This window comes from Anopheles darlingi, chromosome 3 (genome assembly GCF_943734745.1).
Source record: "Anopheles darlingi chromosome 3, idAnoDarlMG_H_01, whole genome shotgun sequence".
Lineage (NCBI taxonomy): Eukaryota > Metazoa > Arthropoda > Insecta > Diptera > Culicidae > Anopheles > Anopheles darlingi.
Window position 1 is genome coordinate 33,886,923 of NC_064875.1, and position 16,778 is coordinate 33,903,700.

The 16,778-nt window shown below is 47.3% G+C and overlaps 1 protein-coding gene across 1 annotated transcript in view; it reads left to right on the forward strand.

Annotated features, from left to right (window-relative positions):
- Positions 1-7,517: 7,517 nt before the first annotated feature.
- Positions 7,518-16,778, forward strand: part of LOC125955463 (protein jim lovell) — a 31,998-nt gene continuing 22,737 nt past the window's right edge. The window contains exons 1-3 of the mRNA XM_049686598.1: positions 7,518-9,829; positions 9,983-10,121; positions 14,999-15,130. Of these exons, the coding sequence (XP_049542555.1) occupies positions 7,661-9,829; positions 9,983-10,121; positions 14,999-15,130 (2,440 nt within the window). The 5' untranslated portion in view covers positions 7,518-7,660. The remainder of the gene's footprint in view (positions 9,830-9,982; positions 10,122-14,998; positions 15,131-16,778) is intronic.

Sequence of the window (16,778 nt, forward strand, 5' to 3'; positions counted from 1 at the left end):
CCCCAACCATGAGTTAAGCGCGCTGCTGCTGCTGCTGTCATCGCACCCGGGGACCTTTCGGACCGTTTTGCCAATTCGCCCTCAAAATTCGAACACTTTCGGCCGAGCAGCAAAAAACAAAAAGGGCAAAGGCTCTTCAGTTCACTCGATTCAGGCGGATCACGACGGATTTACGTTTACCTTTACGTTTTGCGTTTTTGTGTGCGTGTGCTATCAGAGGAGAAGGGGCAGCCGAGTGATCATCCGACGAGTGGTTTTTTCGAACACCAAACAGCAAGAAACGTAGTAGAATATCCGGGACTGTTCGTTCGTAGGGCGAGAGAGAGAGATCAAAAGCTGTAACATTTCGATCGCGTTATATTGAGTTCGAGTGCAAATCCTTCCGAAATCCGAAAGCGTCGGCTCCATCCATCGGGATCTGTTTTTGTGCTGTGCCTGTTTGTGTGTGGTCGTGCGTGTCTGTGTGTATGTGTTTTTGGGTTGGAAATGTCCAGAGAGGAAGGGCGAGCAGCGTGTTCCGGCCATCAGCGGATCAGGAGGATCATCAGGTGCAATCAAAATCGTGGAAATCGTGTGCAATTCTGTTCTGTGTTCTGTCTCCGGGGGAGGGCTCTGTAGTGGTGTAATGTAGAAGATCGATATTGGTTTTGTTTTTGGTTTCGTTTTTTCGATCAATTGATTTGTGCGTGCGTGCGTGCGTGCGGTGGGCATCAAAATCGTTCGTCTGGCAATTTGGAGAATTTGGAAGAGCATCATTACGAAGAAACACAATTTTCGGAACTTATTATATTTAAGAAAAAGCAAAAAAAAAACGGGGAAGGAACGCACACCTCCTCTCCTTTTACGTGCCGCTCTTGATTCGATTGGAAAAGGAAGAAAAATCGATTTCGATACGATTTACCCTAAGTTTAAGTTCTGTTCGTTCGTATGCATCACATGTTCGTGTGCCGTTTTGGGGAGTAAAATGCTGGTTCGAGTTGGCGGTGATCACACTCGAACACTCGCTGCCTACTGTGTTGGTACGTGGAGCGTATGTGACGTGTGAAGTTTATAGGTAGGTGTCCTCGCCTTCTCCGATATATTACTCCGTAGTTTCGAACACGATTTACGTCTTGTATTGGTAGCTCTTTGTGTAATTTAGAAACGAAGGTCTGGGATGATAACATCTGAGCTCCATCTTAGAATTCGTTGTTTTGCATGCGTGGTGATAAGCAATCAACCACTTTACCCCGATCACGCCCGCGGGGTTAGAGAAATTCTCACCTACAAAAGTTTTTTACTCTTTTTTTCCGCCTCATCGAAGGCATGCCGAGGCATAAATTATGAAAATTAATTCGCCAACATCATCCCTCCCCCCCCGCTTTATCATCATCGTGATCCCTCTTTTCATTCCCCCCCGGGGGCCAGCCAACCAGCAAGCACTAATTCGAGAGGCCAAATTGTTTGGTAACCGCACTGCTGCTGCTGCTGCTGCTGCTGCTGGCCTCACGCACAACTCCTTCTCTTGCCATTCGGAGCGAGAAGAAGGTTGAAATAACTACGCAGACATCCTTGTCTTGTGTGTGTGAGCATGTGGCTAGCGTGTTGTTGAGCGTTGTCGTCCTCAACAGATCTGTCTACAGGAGCTGTATACCTCCTCCATATGGATTAACGATGGTAGGTTTTTGGGGGCGATTGTTCGTTGGTGGTTGGTGGTTTTTGCACATGGCTCCCGCTCGTCAGTCGTCCCTAGGCACCGAGCGACCCGAAAAGCCCTTCAAAAATTGGTCCATAAGACCGCGCGATGTCCTTTACCGTTACCGTTACCGCCGGTTCGTTGGCTCGGCCGTAAACTTAATGTTGTAACATTCTGCACAAACCATTCATAAATCAAATCATTCACTGCAGTTGAGTCGATACCCCGCTGCTGCTGGTGCTGCTGCTGCTGCTTGTGATGATGCTCCGGCTCCGGTGGATTCGTGTCTACAGGTTATTTAAAAAGGGACTACACCACTTGAAGGACCCTGCCTCGCCTCCTGGCCAGCTCTAGCGAGCGACGAGTTGAGTTTAGCAAGAGAACGCTCCTATGCTACTGTTTCCCTCGACCCTCGCGGTTCCAGCTCAACCAGCGTCGAGTGTGTAATAAAATTAACCTACTTCTTTCGTATGCAGAAAAGAATTTTACCAAAAACCCCTCTGAATCCCCCCTCCTGAAGTCGCTGCCGCTACGACAGACAGCAACGGGAAAGGGATAGAAGCGATTCACAACGCGTAATGCGTACGAACCGGTGGTTCCGTTGGTCAGCACCTTTGGCCTCACCCGGGGAGGAGTAGTAGGCCACGTGCGCAATGCTCCTTCCTTCGTGCTGACCCTTCTTGAAGATTGCGTGCGTGCAGGGACTGAAATCAACGTCGATAATTATATGTGTGTAACCACGCCGGATGTGTGCGTGTGTGTGTGTGTGTGTGCTCAAGGCGCGAACGAGAAGGTTGGGCACCCTCTTCGGAAGGTTGGAATCAGAGCAATTGTTTAATTATGTTTTACTCCTCGAATTATGATTCACTTCTACGCCCAAGAAAACCCTTCGGGCGATATCCAAAACCGTACCGTCCGTTTGGGGATTTATGATTTATGCGTGTGAAAACCGGCTGTGCTGTGGTGTGGTGTAGGGTGCTGCTGTGCTGCGGAAGCAGGAAACGCTCTACACCAGTTTTATGCTGGATACTTGTTTTTGGGTATCCTGCGAATAGACTAGTTCGTGTCTTGCTTCAAGGACATGAGGTGATTTGAATACATTCTCGAAAAATACGTCACATGCGAGCGAGATGTGAAAGATTGGCTACAACACTTAATCTTATCATGTTTTGTGGCGAAGTAGTGTTGGTTGATCTGTAGGGTGAATAAAAATCTCATTTTATACCGGAAAATTCTACTGTGCCAGGTCACTAGTGCCAATGGCGTTTACATTTTTTGGGCTCCTCTGTTTTGTTGCTCGGCAACCAGACACTGGTACAACAACAGAACAAAGTTATGAGAATGATTTTTGGTTTTAGCCGGTACAAGCCATCTTCTGCCATCTTCCAATGATGGTAGATAAGATTGTGGCACTTTTGCTAGGGTGAACGGATAGTTCTACGGTCAGACAATCACCGCTACAGCATCCGTAGATCCGTGATCCTAGACTTCCCAATTACCTTTCAAGTACATGTCCGTAACTCTTTGTTTCACGGGAGTGTAATGGGATAATCGTATTACGAGTTTTATAACCAAACCTGAAAATCAAAGGAAATCCATACTTGTGAGTGCTGCGTACATTAGATCACGTTTTTCATCAGGTTTCAGCTCGATAGACCAGAACAAGTTGAATGTGGTTACTGTATGTGTAAACAGATCATGTGGAGCGTTATGTGTTGATCTCTCCTTGTCACTACTTTGGTTTTGAATAATTTAACTTTAAGTAGGACTCACTTCTCATATCTTAGTATATACGTGATCCTACCAAGTGACAACATTTGGCCACTTCCGAGCACATCTTCCTTTTGGCGACTCTGCAAAGGGTCAATTGATTAAAAAACTACACCTGGGTTAAACATGTCGCTGTTTACTGCTAAACAGGGAAGTCTGCGCACCATTTATTCGCAATGAAAAGAACAATTCTTACTTGATACTTTGGACATTACTACACATTTCATGCACATGACTGCTCGAACTCGCAATCTTTGATTTGGTGATGATGAAAAGTTGATACTTTTGAAAACTAACTTCGTGATGGCTGTAGAAGAAACATGTCATTACACTCTTGTTTTGACATCTCCCTAGAACCTAATACACGAAATGGTTACAATGTTTTAGCAAATTGCAGAGAGTCTCTTCCCAAAACCCAAATCCACCAACACACCATTTTAACCTTCGCATACTCATATAACGCATTGCATCAAAATATCCAACCTCGAAACTGGCACCCGGGGTTGAGCTTTGTTTCATGTCGTCGTTGTCGTCGTCGTCGTCGTCCGGACCATAAAGCGCGCCGTGCGGTGTACTCTCTGGCACCGGAGCGCGAGGCACGGTTCTCCTTGGGAGAAGTATTAATCAAATATATTGCTGCTCATTTCACATCAGTTCAAGTGGCTGCAAGTGGCGCTAGCGCACCGTCGCAACCCCCCGTCTACCAGCTGTTAATCTTGCACTAGTGCTCGTGGTGCGAGTGAAATTTTTGACACAAATTAGCACACACCCATACACACACACACCTACCACCAAGAACAGAGCAGGCCTGGTGGCGTGCATGATGAAAGTCCTTGCAGTACAAAGTACAATGCTCTGGGTCTGGTCTAGTAGCCAGGTTGCGCTAGTCGACCAAGTCGACGACGGGACCAGAATGTCAGGGTGCAAACACTATGCAGTGTACGCCACGGAACTGTGAACGATTTCGTGCTTGGCACCCTTTGCAGGTTGGGTCGGGGACACTGTTATGCGAAAGCATTTCATTTCACCATTTAACTCCCGACCCGACCCGATGCGATCCAACCGACGACCACTCCACACTCGACTTTCCTGTGCACCTGTGGACCACGATACCAGCTTCCCTGGTCTAGCTCTAGCTAGGTTGGGTCACAGGGCCCCAGAGGACTCCGGGAGCAACCTGTAGCGAGAGAGAAGTACAAAAACCCCCTCAGCAAGCGTCGTCCGAGGTTCTGGTTTTCCGTTTCGGTACCATACCACCACCGTTTTTGGCCCACAGCATAACATATTCCTTATGATGTGTTAATATGTGTCACCCCTCGTTATGCTGTCTCGTATCGTGTTCTGTAGTCCTTCGCCATCCACCGCGTCATCTGGAACCAGGGTGAGAATGCTTTTCTTCACAAACTGCCGTCATCGTTCGGGGGTTCGCATCACTATGGGCCAATATTCATGACACTCCTTGTTGGGCACAGCGTATCAAGAAAATTCTGCATCATTAACTTAATTACTAATGTTTAACATTTTACTTATGTGACACTTTAGAGACACTTTGAAACTATGACTCATGAGAGGAACAATTTTGACCAATCGTCAGATATCCTTGCACCTGTTGTGTTCCGGTGGCTGCTGGTCCGAAGGGATGCATACGGGAGTGATCGTTTTATCCCACGTACTTACAGGGTTTAAATAGAACAACCTTACGTCGGCTTTTGCGTCACTTTGCATCAGACCGATGCAGCCATATGGCCACCGCCGTCGGTTTCATCGTACGTTGTGTGTGTGTGTGTGTGAGCCTGGAGCTGAGGGCGCGGGGGTGCGAATGAAAGAAACGTACCGGAAAATAATTACAACGAGTGTGTCGTTTGCATTTTCTTGGCCTTGGCTTGCGCCCTCGGTTACGGCGTTGGTGGCCCGTCTTTTGAACCGCTCGTCGTCCGTCCATCCGTACGTTTCGTCCTAAACTCATTTGTTTGGCCAACTCACCACCACCACCAGCAGAAGAAGGATGGAGCACGCGGTATCAATGGTCCGGATGTGGTAGATGTCCTTCGAAAGGATCCTACTACGTATGTCTCAGTGTCATACGCTGCATTTTGTCAGGTTCTGTTTGCTTTAATGCCACGATGGCAAATGTAGGCCCTTATTGGCACATTGGATATAGACAGAATTCACTTGGTAGAGATTGCTCGCTAGATTGTTTGTGTCTTAAAAATGGTTTCTTTTAACAAGTTTACGGTCAGCGTTAATTTTGGAAAACCAAATCCTGGTTCACGCGCTATCACTTGTGGGAGATGGATTCAATTCCAGTAATCGAAATGATCATCAAAGTGAAAGGTGTCTCGTCTCGTGGACGCTCACCGATTCCCTCCAGAAATTCGTATTAATCCGTTTATGGACTCGTGCACTTCACCTGCTGCATACTTAAATTCATTTAAAAACCCAATGCTTACAAAGCATTTCGCAAAACTTCTACCAGCGATTTTCTGCAGAAGAGAGAGAGCAGAATAGGGCAAACCATTTATCTGAAACTAGTGCTCCTGCACTCTATACGTGGAAATCAATTAGAAAACGCCACTTTTAAACTTACATAAACCACTTTGGAAAGCAACAACCGGCTCGACGCTTCCGGCTAACCGGAACGCGGTGCAAGTTTGGTAAAAGTTTTAAATTGAAAATAGGGGTAAAAGAGTTTCATGCGACGTTCATGTTGATAAACGATCGCGTGTGCCGCTTATCTGAGTAACGTTTTTTTTTCCACGCTGGGAGCTGGATACGTAGTTGTTCGATAATTGAATGCTGCATTGGATATTTCGGTTCAACGCAGGTCGCAACTGTCGATCAGTAGTATCTGGAACAACTTCAGGCGTTCGCAAGCATGGTTTTTGGAAGGAGAGAGTACTTCCCGTGCACGCCATGACGGTGACTGCCGGTTGCCAGAGTTGCAGTTACGAATACGCTCACCGCAGTTTACCGTCATCTTTAGGGAAAAGTTTTCCAGAGATTCTTGAAAACGCCACACTTAAAACTTTGTCACCCGCGAGCAGCATCGTCGTCGTCGTCGTTGGCTTCATCATTCAACACTCTACGCGCTACGCGAGTTGTTAGTCGTTCATTCATCTGACGTAGCGAGGCACAAAGAGAGAAAGAGTGGATCCATATATATATATACATGTAGGAAAATGGGAAGGCATTCATTCGCTTTGAATCAATTTCACTCGCAACAGCAAACCGCAATAGCGCCGTCAGCAGCATTTGAGGGTGCATTTCACAAAAAATGGCGCCGCATTTTACTCGCTGTTTTTTGCGTTATTTTGTTGTTTTTTTGCAACTGGAAAAACTCTTACAAGTGGCTACAGTCAGTCGGGTTGCAGTGCCTTCTTTTGCCTATCTTTTGCCCGGTTTTGTTGCTGCTGTGGCCACAGACGTAAGTAATATGCAATCCCAGTAGTAGTGTGCAGACGACGACGACGCTGGCGACGACAGCAGCGACAAGCGACCGACGACTGCCAAGAGGCCCATAGCTTGCTTTTCTTTTTCCGTGCTCACTGGCCATGGCCAACCACGCGAACCGCACCGGGACGGACGGTGAGCGTCTTTTTCAGATGGGCGAGCCCGTCAACCGCAGCCCGCTCCGATGTAACAAAAGACACAAATATTACCGCAAAAATATTTTCCAGCCCCAGCCTCCTCTGACGGCCGGTCCGCGAGCCGAGCCGCTTTTCCTTAGATTCCGGTTTCCATTTTCATTGCTCACGTCCATGTGTGTTTGTGTGTCTGTTTGCATTCAGTTTCGCAATCGTATTATATCGCAATGTTCTTGTTCCTTTTACTTGCAGCGCAGCGCAAACATACACGCGGCGAGAGGATTCTCACCCCGTGCTAGCTGATCCATAGATCAGAAGGATCACCCAGGGAGAAAACAGAAGCTGACAGAAGAAGAAGTAGAGCCGGCAGACAAGGCAGGCGATGAACGGAACCACGGCCACAGCCCACAGCAGCGTGCTGCAGCGCACCAAGAGTCGAAAGTAGCGTCACCGCCACCGAAAAGGAGTAGTTGAAAGGAAGCAGTGCCCCGGACCGGGAACAAGAAGGAATAATAGAGAAGACGAACGACTTTTGGGCAGCAAAGGGGTGAAAAAAAAAACAAGGGAGAGAACCGTTCGGGCAGTCGCCAGTATACATCTCAACCATACAGAGACACAGACAGAAGGAGCGATGAAGGAACCGTTTGAAATCATGACGGATCAGGAGCACTACAGCCTTCGGTGGAACAACCATCAGAATCACATCCTGCGTGCGTTTGACACGCTCCTGCAGACCAAGACGCTGGTGGACGTGACGTTGGTTTGCGCCGAGACGAGCATCCGGGCGCACAAGGTGGTCCTGTCGGCGTGTTCGCCCTTTTTCCAGCGCGTGTTCTCCGAAACACCCTGTAAGCATCCGGTGATCGTGCTAAAGGACTTCCGCGGATGGGTCGTACAGGCGATCGTCGATTTTATGTACCGGGGCGAGATCAGCGTACCACAGGAGCGACTCTCGGTGCTGATACAGGCCGGGGAATCGTTACAGGTGCGCGGACTGGTCGATCATCCGGTGGCCGGTAATACACCGACACCAGCGCAGTCTCCGGAGGACTTTAGTTTACTCGAGAGTTCCCTCATTTCGCCCACGTCACCATCGTTACCTTCGCCCAACTTCCCGCCGCACTCAACCGGGAACCTACGGCATCATCACCATCATCATCATGCGGCCACCACTACCACCACCACTACCACCAGTACACCGAAGATGCTTCTACCACCACCGCAAGTGTTTGCGGATCCCTCGATCAGTCTACCCAGTGCGGAGCTGTGCACCTCACCGATGCCCCGGCGAAAGCAGGCACGTCCACGGAGACGCTCGGGGGACTGTGCACCGCAGGATCTGAGCAGCAAACCGACGACTCCCGTGCCACCGTCACTCGAGGACGATGATGAGCGGGAGGGTAAAGCGGAGGAGCACGAGGAGGATCGTGTGGAAGACATGATTGGTGACGAGGAAGACATTATGGAGGGGCTAGAAGAAGAAGACGATGACGACGGCGAGGAAGACGACGAAGACGAGGAGGAAGTGGAGGACGATCTGAAGCGTATCCTGTGTCGGAGTCAATCGGTCGATGAGAAGCTGGCCGCGATAGTGGCCAAAGAGGATCAGCTAAGGGCACAGTCACGGGGTAGTGATGTGGCGGCGGCGGCGGCGGCGAGTGGCGATGAACGACGATCACGATCACTGCACAAACCATCCTCGGGATCGCGCAAAAGCAGCAGCAGCACATCGTGTAAAGGTGATCGAAGCCTATCGAAGGGTGGTGACGTTGATGCGCTACAGATGCCATCGCTAACACCTTCCTCATCCGCTGGCTCATCGGTTTCGGATGGACCCGAGAATCTGTGCATGAAAAAGTCCTCCCCGAGTCGCAACAACAACAATCAACATCCTGCTGTTGCTCCTGGAGCAGGATCCTCGATCGATGGTCTCACGAACAGTGAGCATCGTCATTCACCGGCCGCCGGTGGTGTTCGCAGTTCGAGCCGGGACGGGAGTACACGGTTAGGGGGTGACACGATGAAGGACGCTTCACCTCTCACGGACCCGGGATCCGTCATTGGCCGGGGGTTACTGTCGCTGAAGGACATTCGACATTTGAACCGGGCAGCATTGAACCGTTCGTTGGGTTCGCTTTCACCGCCACCATCCTTTGCTTCCTCGCTCGCCAACAACAATAATCTGCATCCGGCGCTCGGGCTACTCAGCCATCACCATCTCCACCAACACCACCACCACAATGAGGCGAAGCGTGTCAAGATGGAGCATCGGGACGAAGAACGGGCGCTGCTTGCCCATGACGATATGGAACCGCCGCACTTTCTAGACCATATGGATCTTGCCCTCGGAACGCATCAACATCCGCTCGCCGGTCATCCACACCTGTCCGCACACCATCATCTGCGGGGCTCGTCGCCACAGCTCCGGCCACCACCGATATCGGCATTGCTCGAAGGTTTAGCTCCCGAAAACAACAACAGCAGCAGCAACAGTGGCGGTAGCGGCAATAGCAAAAAGAACAACCACAACAACAGCGACGGCGGTGGCAACTTTCTGAACCATCACCATCACCACCATCACCATGGCAACGCGAACAGCAAGCACCATCATCCGCATCATGGTCATGGGCCACCTCAGCACCATCATCATCCACATTTGCCACAACAGCAACAACAACAACAGCAATCGACGGCCGCGACCGGGAGTCCCGGTGCGCCACCGAACCATCTGACCGGTAATGGGGACGGTCCCGGTGGCCCGTTGTCCGGTAGTGGCAACAGCAACAACAGCAACAACAACACTAGCAGCAGCAACGGTGGTGGTAACAACGGTAACAGTGGTGGTGGCAGCAGTAAAAACAACAACAATAACAACAACAACCTGCACCATCCTCCGCACCATCCGCCACACGGTGGACCGAAAGGATCCGCCGGTCCCGGGGGTGGACCGAAGGATTTTCTTCACAGTCCCACCCTGAACTTTCCACCCTTCTTCAACCATTCGGCCGATGGACCACCGAGACCGCCACACTCGCCACTGCCCTTTCCGCACATGCCGTCGGTTTCGTCGTTGACGCTCACCCCGCCACACAGTGAGTATACTATTGTGTTCTCGTTTGCATGCATCTCATATCGCTCACTATAGCGCCCCTGACTTTCGCCATTAGTACATTACAATGGATGCTCTTTTTGATGTGTCTTATTTCAACGCTTATTTCATTTATTCTGTGACGTGTTATCATTTCGTTTATGAGTTTGCCATTGCTTTGCAATTGATTGCGAGCTTCAATCATATTATGCTTTCTTTAAAAGCATTTTGTGTTCTATCGATTATCGCGTTTATGCTTTTCTTACTTATTGTAATTCAGTTTGTTTCCTTTCGTTTCCGACTAATTTCGTCTACTTTCGTTAAGAAATCCAAAAGTTGCAATGTTTAACTATGATTTCACATTAGATGTTACTTTTCTATGTTTTAACATTGTAATGATTAAAATTTCTCTTGATTTTGATTGACCTCTGGTTTATTCAATGCTTCAAGAGGATATTATGGTTAATTCGAGTCAAAACAAATACCTGTTTTAAGTTTTTTTGTGATGAATCCATCAGTATTTGTTGTGGTGAAAGTCGTGTTGAAGTACAACTTGTCTAATATTAGTTTGAAGACAACATGCAAAACCGAAAGCCATGTTCCTTTGTTACAGGGACTGCCGCCAAATTTTCTGTTCTTTTCACATTTGAAATGTTTAATGTAACGGTATTATTAAAAACAGCATTAGCAAATTTTATAACAAGTAGACAGAGATACCTTTCAAATAGAGTGCATATCACGAGTTCAAACATTTCCATCTTTTTAACCCTCCAGTTGGGTTTGGACCATTTGGTTCCTTTTGTCGATCGTTTTTTTTTTGTTATATCCGATCGATTTGAAAATTTTAATAAAGGTTTTTATTTAGTAAATAAACACAAATATACATTTATATTCATAAAACATATAAAAGGGGAAAACAAGAAAGTTACCTTAGATGTGTTCGCGGCCAGCTCATCCATAGTATATTTTCCTCTAATGCTGGCCATAATAAAGCTCTTTAGTAAAAAGTTTCGATTGTCAACATGTAGTACACAATATTTCTCTATCATTTTTAAACAAAAATACTCCACATACGGTACCTTTTTTTATCGTTAAATTTTCTCGCATCAAGGTAGGTTTTGGCATCCAAACTCGTTTGTGTTAGCTGGATTGCGAACCAATATTGCACCCTACTATTCTTTTTACTTGACTGTGTTAATATTTCAATATCTTTTGATCGTAAAAGCAAACAAAAGCAAAGAGTTTTTTTAACCGAATTGTAGAGTTAAATCTTGGTTTTGCTCCGATTAAATCAATCTTTTTGTGCAATATTTTTGAATGGTTCTTAGTTCAAATTGTTTAAATATGAAAAAAAGCAAATTGTAAAATTTTTAAGTCATGCAAATCAGATTCGTCCAAGTAACCTTTTTGTACTTGTTTTATTGACCTTATAATTTCTGGCCTTATAATTATTGGCCTTATCAAGTAAACTGCAACTTGAGTAAACTGTGCTCTGTTACAGCCTCAGATCAGATCCTCCATTCGCACCAAACCACGATCAATCTATTCGAAGCGATCCACATTCCTTTAATTCTCTGTTTCTCATTCACTCACTCACTCTCTCTCTCTCAGCTTCTCTCTATGAGACAAACGGGATGGTCATCGACAGTTACCGAAATACAATGTGGTACAATTGTTGCAAAAAAAAGAAAGAAAGAAAACAGAACAAATCCCCGTTAAACAAAGCAATGATATGGACACCCTTCCTGGGGTCGAACTGATTTAATGACACCCGCCGGTATCATTAGAAGTGGCCGGTGCACTGGTTTGAACCCATCTTTCTTTTCTGACCACCCCACCTTACCCCCGGAAAAGCGTCACACGCACATCCCACTTATATGTTCCAGCTGCTGCTGCTGCTGGACCCTTTTCCTTCAAGACCAACCACTTGACCCCCCCCTTGGGTGGAAGGGAGAGAGAAAGAGGGAGGGATGCCGTGGTGAACGTTGACCCACCCAAAACTCACCCTTCCCTCCACTCTCCTTACTCCGCCTCGAAGCAATAAACATAAAAATTAAGATATTTCCCCATTGTTTTCGGCGCCGAATTTCGCAGTATCCACCACATCCCCGGGGTCAATGGTGGCGCCATGTGACCACGACGACCACGGTGCTGCTGCTGCTGCTGCTGCTGCTGCTGGTCCGTCCGATCAACAATGACCATATAAAATTACATATTTTACCATACACGCTTCGGAGGCGATTCCTTCCTCTCCCAAAAACATTTTCTCGCTGCCACCCCCTGGCAGTTGGTGTGCTATCACTCTCGGCCATCGCCGCGGGAAGGGGAAGGGAGCTGGAATCGGTGGCACACCAACGCATGAATGATGATGCGTTCACACAGGTCCGCGGCACACACTGGCAGACCAGTGGCCAGTGATAATCTCTGCGATGGTCCAAAAGTCGCCCCCAAAAAAGACGCGAGACGCGAGTCGCGGTGGCCGCACGTAATTAACGCACTTCAAGAAAGTTGCTGTCTTCTTGGGAGGGTGGGTAGGAGTGGGTGGACCACCCGAATCCCGTTAGCGTTCTCACCTGCCCCAGGGTTCTCCGCCGTATTCGGTCGGAACACTCTCCATCGAGCGTCCGTTGCTTGCGATCGCTGCCTGAGCATGATTAGGACGGGAAAATGTCTCCCCGTTGCTAGGGGGTGGTGTTATTATTTTCCCTTTGTTTTTCGGTCTAACCACCACCCACACCCCAACCACCTACATCACACACACACACACACACGCAGAGTGAAGAGGACGATTGTATGTGAGGCGTTTTGTTTTGAATGTTTCGGATCTTCAAATTACACATACAGAGAGACGACACGCACAGATCCCAAGCACACATACACTCACACACACACACACACACGTGCGTAGAAAACCTTTCTGGGTATGAGGAATTCACACACCCAGGGGGGCGGTTGCTGGTTATGGTTTTTCCTCCTTACTTTTTTTTTGGGGGAAAATCTTTCGAAACTCTGTCTGCACATTTTGAACGCGCCCACTGGTCAACTCGCCAGCAACGGCGTGGTTCTGACCCCTACATGACTCGAAGGGAAGAGGTACATTGAGGGGGAGGTGGGAGGGGGAGGGGGTTCCATTCATTCATTCATTTTTCCACCACGCGAGTGGCCGCGACTTCATTTCATCTGTAATTTCGCAGACTTTTCGGCTGCCTCTCGCACTCTGCCTTAATGTATGTGAGATAGTGAATGTGGTGCGTGTGATGTGGACGACCCACAGACGATGGAGGAGGTGAAATCTTCTCCAACAAACGAAAATCTCCCCCCCAAAAAAAAAAAACAAGCCACTCGCGGTGTGAGGTGATCCCTTCCTATGTCGTGCCAGCTTCGGGCGGTGGAGGAGGCACTTTAATTGTGTAGATTTCACGCGTCTCGTGGGATCTTCGAATGGGGGGCGATTCATTCATTGCGGGTCTTCGTTGACGGTTGAAACGGTAACATGTTAATACCTATTTGTGGAGCGCCTTGTTGCACCATTTGAAACGCTACTCGGCGGCGAACGCCGTTCATTAGTGTGAAGGGGGTATCAATACGTGTATTGTTTAGAATTTTCGTTTCGTTTTCATTCCGTTTGCTATTGGTAATGGAATATTATGTCTTTGAATGTGGGCAGGGCCATGATACTTGCGATATTTTAGTGCAGACATACGGCCACGATTGCAGCTTTGTTTTGCAACGTTAAAAATTTATACCAACAACGCATTACGGCGGGATCCTATATAAATATAACCGCTTTCTGAACGAAAAGTTGCTTTCGTGCTACCTGTGGAGAGAGACTTTCTGTTACATACCAGAAGAACAATGATATTGATGCAATGAACAGCCAACAAAAGGTAGAAAAAAGAATGTCTTAATTTAGTACAGTGGCGAGACTTTAACTCGGCATTCCAGTAGTTCTTCTAGAAAAAAGGTAGACATCTGGAGTGATAACCACAGATTCGGGTCCAGAAGAATTCTTTTCCAAGGAAGAAGATGTATTGCGATCTTTTATAACTCGAGCGATGGCCATCTTTTATGGCATTATTTGTATCTAGATGTAAAAAGGTGCAGTTTAAACAACAAGTTTATTTTTAATTTGATCTTAATTTTTTTTTTAGTTCATGCTTCGCCGTCACCTTATACAAAGATAACTTAAAACTAAAATTAGAAAAAGTGCAGCTCAACAACAATAACAGTTTGGCTAGTTTTTGTAGTAAATCTAAACTGAAAAATGTTGTATTTCTCAATTTCTTGTTTTAACGTAATGGCTTGCATGGCTATGGTAAGCATGGTAACAAGAAACAGGCTCCTAGGAATCATAAACGAAAGATTTCGATCTAAAGAAGGAACTTGAACTACTCAATTTTCCTTCATTTGGTTTAAAACAAGGAGGAGTGGATATACTTTTTGCACACCGTATACAACAATACTGTAGTACTTACAAGTAGCAGAAGCATTAAGTAATCCTTACAGCTAGAGACAGGCATTTGTTTGTTTTTGAGAGCGTACATTATGAATGCGGAGTTAATTGGGGTCTGTAAAGGACCTTGCAGACCACTCAAAGTCTACAGGAATAGATAATTGTTACTAATATTTGCTTCAGATGTATGAAACAACATCAGTTCAGTTATTCTTCAAGACCAGAGCATTTTACATGCGATGCGTATGCTCATCTTTTTCCCTTCTATCATTACCGTTCATTGTTTGGTATTTAATTTAATTTATTGGTAAACACGTTTAGTTAATTTATCTTAGAATTCAGTGCGCTTATCGATACTTCCCAGACTCACAAGAACATTACATCTTATCTTACCATTAACCAACCTTGTGTGATCTTTCTCGTTCCAGTGTTCGGACTAGACTCACCGCTCGGCCTGTTTCCCCCCGGTATGGATCCGGGCAAGATCTACAGTCCGCTGATGGAAATGTCGGATCCGCGCGGCCTGCACCACGATGGTCCACCGTTTCTCAAGAAGAAAAGTAAGTGTCTATTTCCTCTCGCCCAATCGATTGTCACTCAATTTCAGGAAATGACCCCCTTCCCCTACATTACATTTTATTTGATCACGTAAAACATGTGTTATTGTCACACAAACACAACTACTGGAAGGGTGCCTTACCCCCCCTCGCAACCAGCAACACACGTCTAATGAAGCGAGAAAATAAAACATTAGAAAACGAAAACGTTACTTAATGTGTGTCTCGCACCACGCGGAATAACATGTTCCGCGCCACTGAACGGCATGGCCACGGCGGACACCGCACCGGGTCCGCAACGGTGGTGACAGCGCCGGTGATATCGCTCCAGGGGCGCCGGTGGACCCATTTCGATCATGTTGTCTATTTCCGCGTTTTCTTACCGACGTCACGCATGATCTAGCACCCGGGGAAGAGTCATCTGGTACGTTTTCGGTTTCCAGGTGTGTGTGCGTATGCGTGCGTTTCGAGGGACCATAACATCGATCGATTGTGCGATTTTGGGTTATCAACAAAGACATTAACAACCTGACAACTTCGCAACTCGAGGAAGATCGCCAATTTTGGACACACACACACACACACACAGGAAGAAGACCACCTGTTTTTTGGGGGACCACAGAACTGGGCCTGCAGCACGTGTGTGAAGTTTCACACTTCACTGTTGGCTCCACACTCTACTCCGGGCTCCTTGGGATCTTCGATGTATGCCAATGTGCCTTCCGCTTCCGGTCGCGAATGGGGCGAATCCGCCCTTTCTCGCACCTTTGATCGCGGAAGAATCGCGTTTTTGTTTCTTCTTTCTTCTTTCTTTGGTCGTGCGGAGTGCGTGCGGTTCCAACGGACTAGGAAATGACTTCTACTTTCGATTGTCTAAAAACCGTGGGAATTGTTGCCATGGTTTCTCGACACCTCGACGCTCGTCGCATGCTCGATGGTCTTTTGAGAAACTGCATCGAGAATGTTGCCTTAAACCGGGTGGAGGGGAGAGAGCAGAGTAACTACGTTCTGCTAGCATGGCCGGAAGGAAGGAAACGAAGCACACAGGCGACTCATCATCTCATGTTACTCATAATGAGCTCATAGTGAGACGTCGCGTCTGAACGCCATGATAGACGCTTGTCATTTCGTCGATTGTTGAACTTTGTCTTTCTTCGTGGATCTTGTCCGCCGAGGTGGGGCCTACTAGTCACGTCTTAAACTGCCTGTCGGTGCACCACCGGTGGGTCCAACATTCGGCGATGCAAAATGCTTCAATTACAGCGCGCGTCAAGATACACACGCCCGGAGCAGACAAAAGAAGTAAAAGCAGAAAAGGGTAGGGACACTGAAAACGGAACACAGGAGCTCCTTCTCCAGTTGTACTCCTTCCGCCATACCACACGAGCATACAGCGTATTCAGCGTCGTATGTTTGAACGCGTAGAACGATGAACCTGAAGACTCTCTTCGAGACGAAGCGCGGTATGGCAGAAGATAGTAGTAAGTTTTTCTTCACGATTTGATTTTTCTCACCACAAAATGTGTGCAGAACGCGAAATGCACGTCAGAAGTGGAAGGAAGAAAGTTCCGTTCAAAGGAGTATTCCTCGTCGTCGTCATCGTCTGTCGTTCGTTTACTTTTTCCAGTGACAAAACAATTATTTCAAGCCG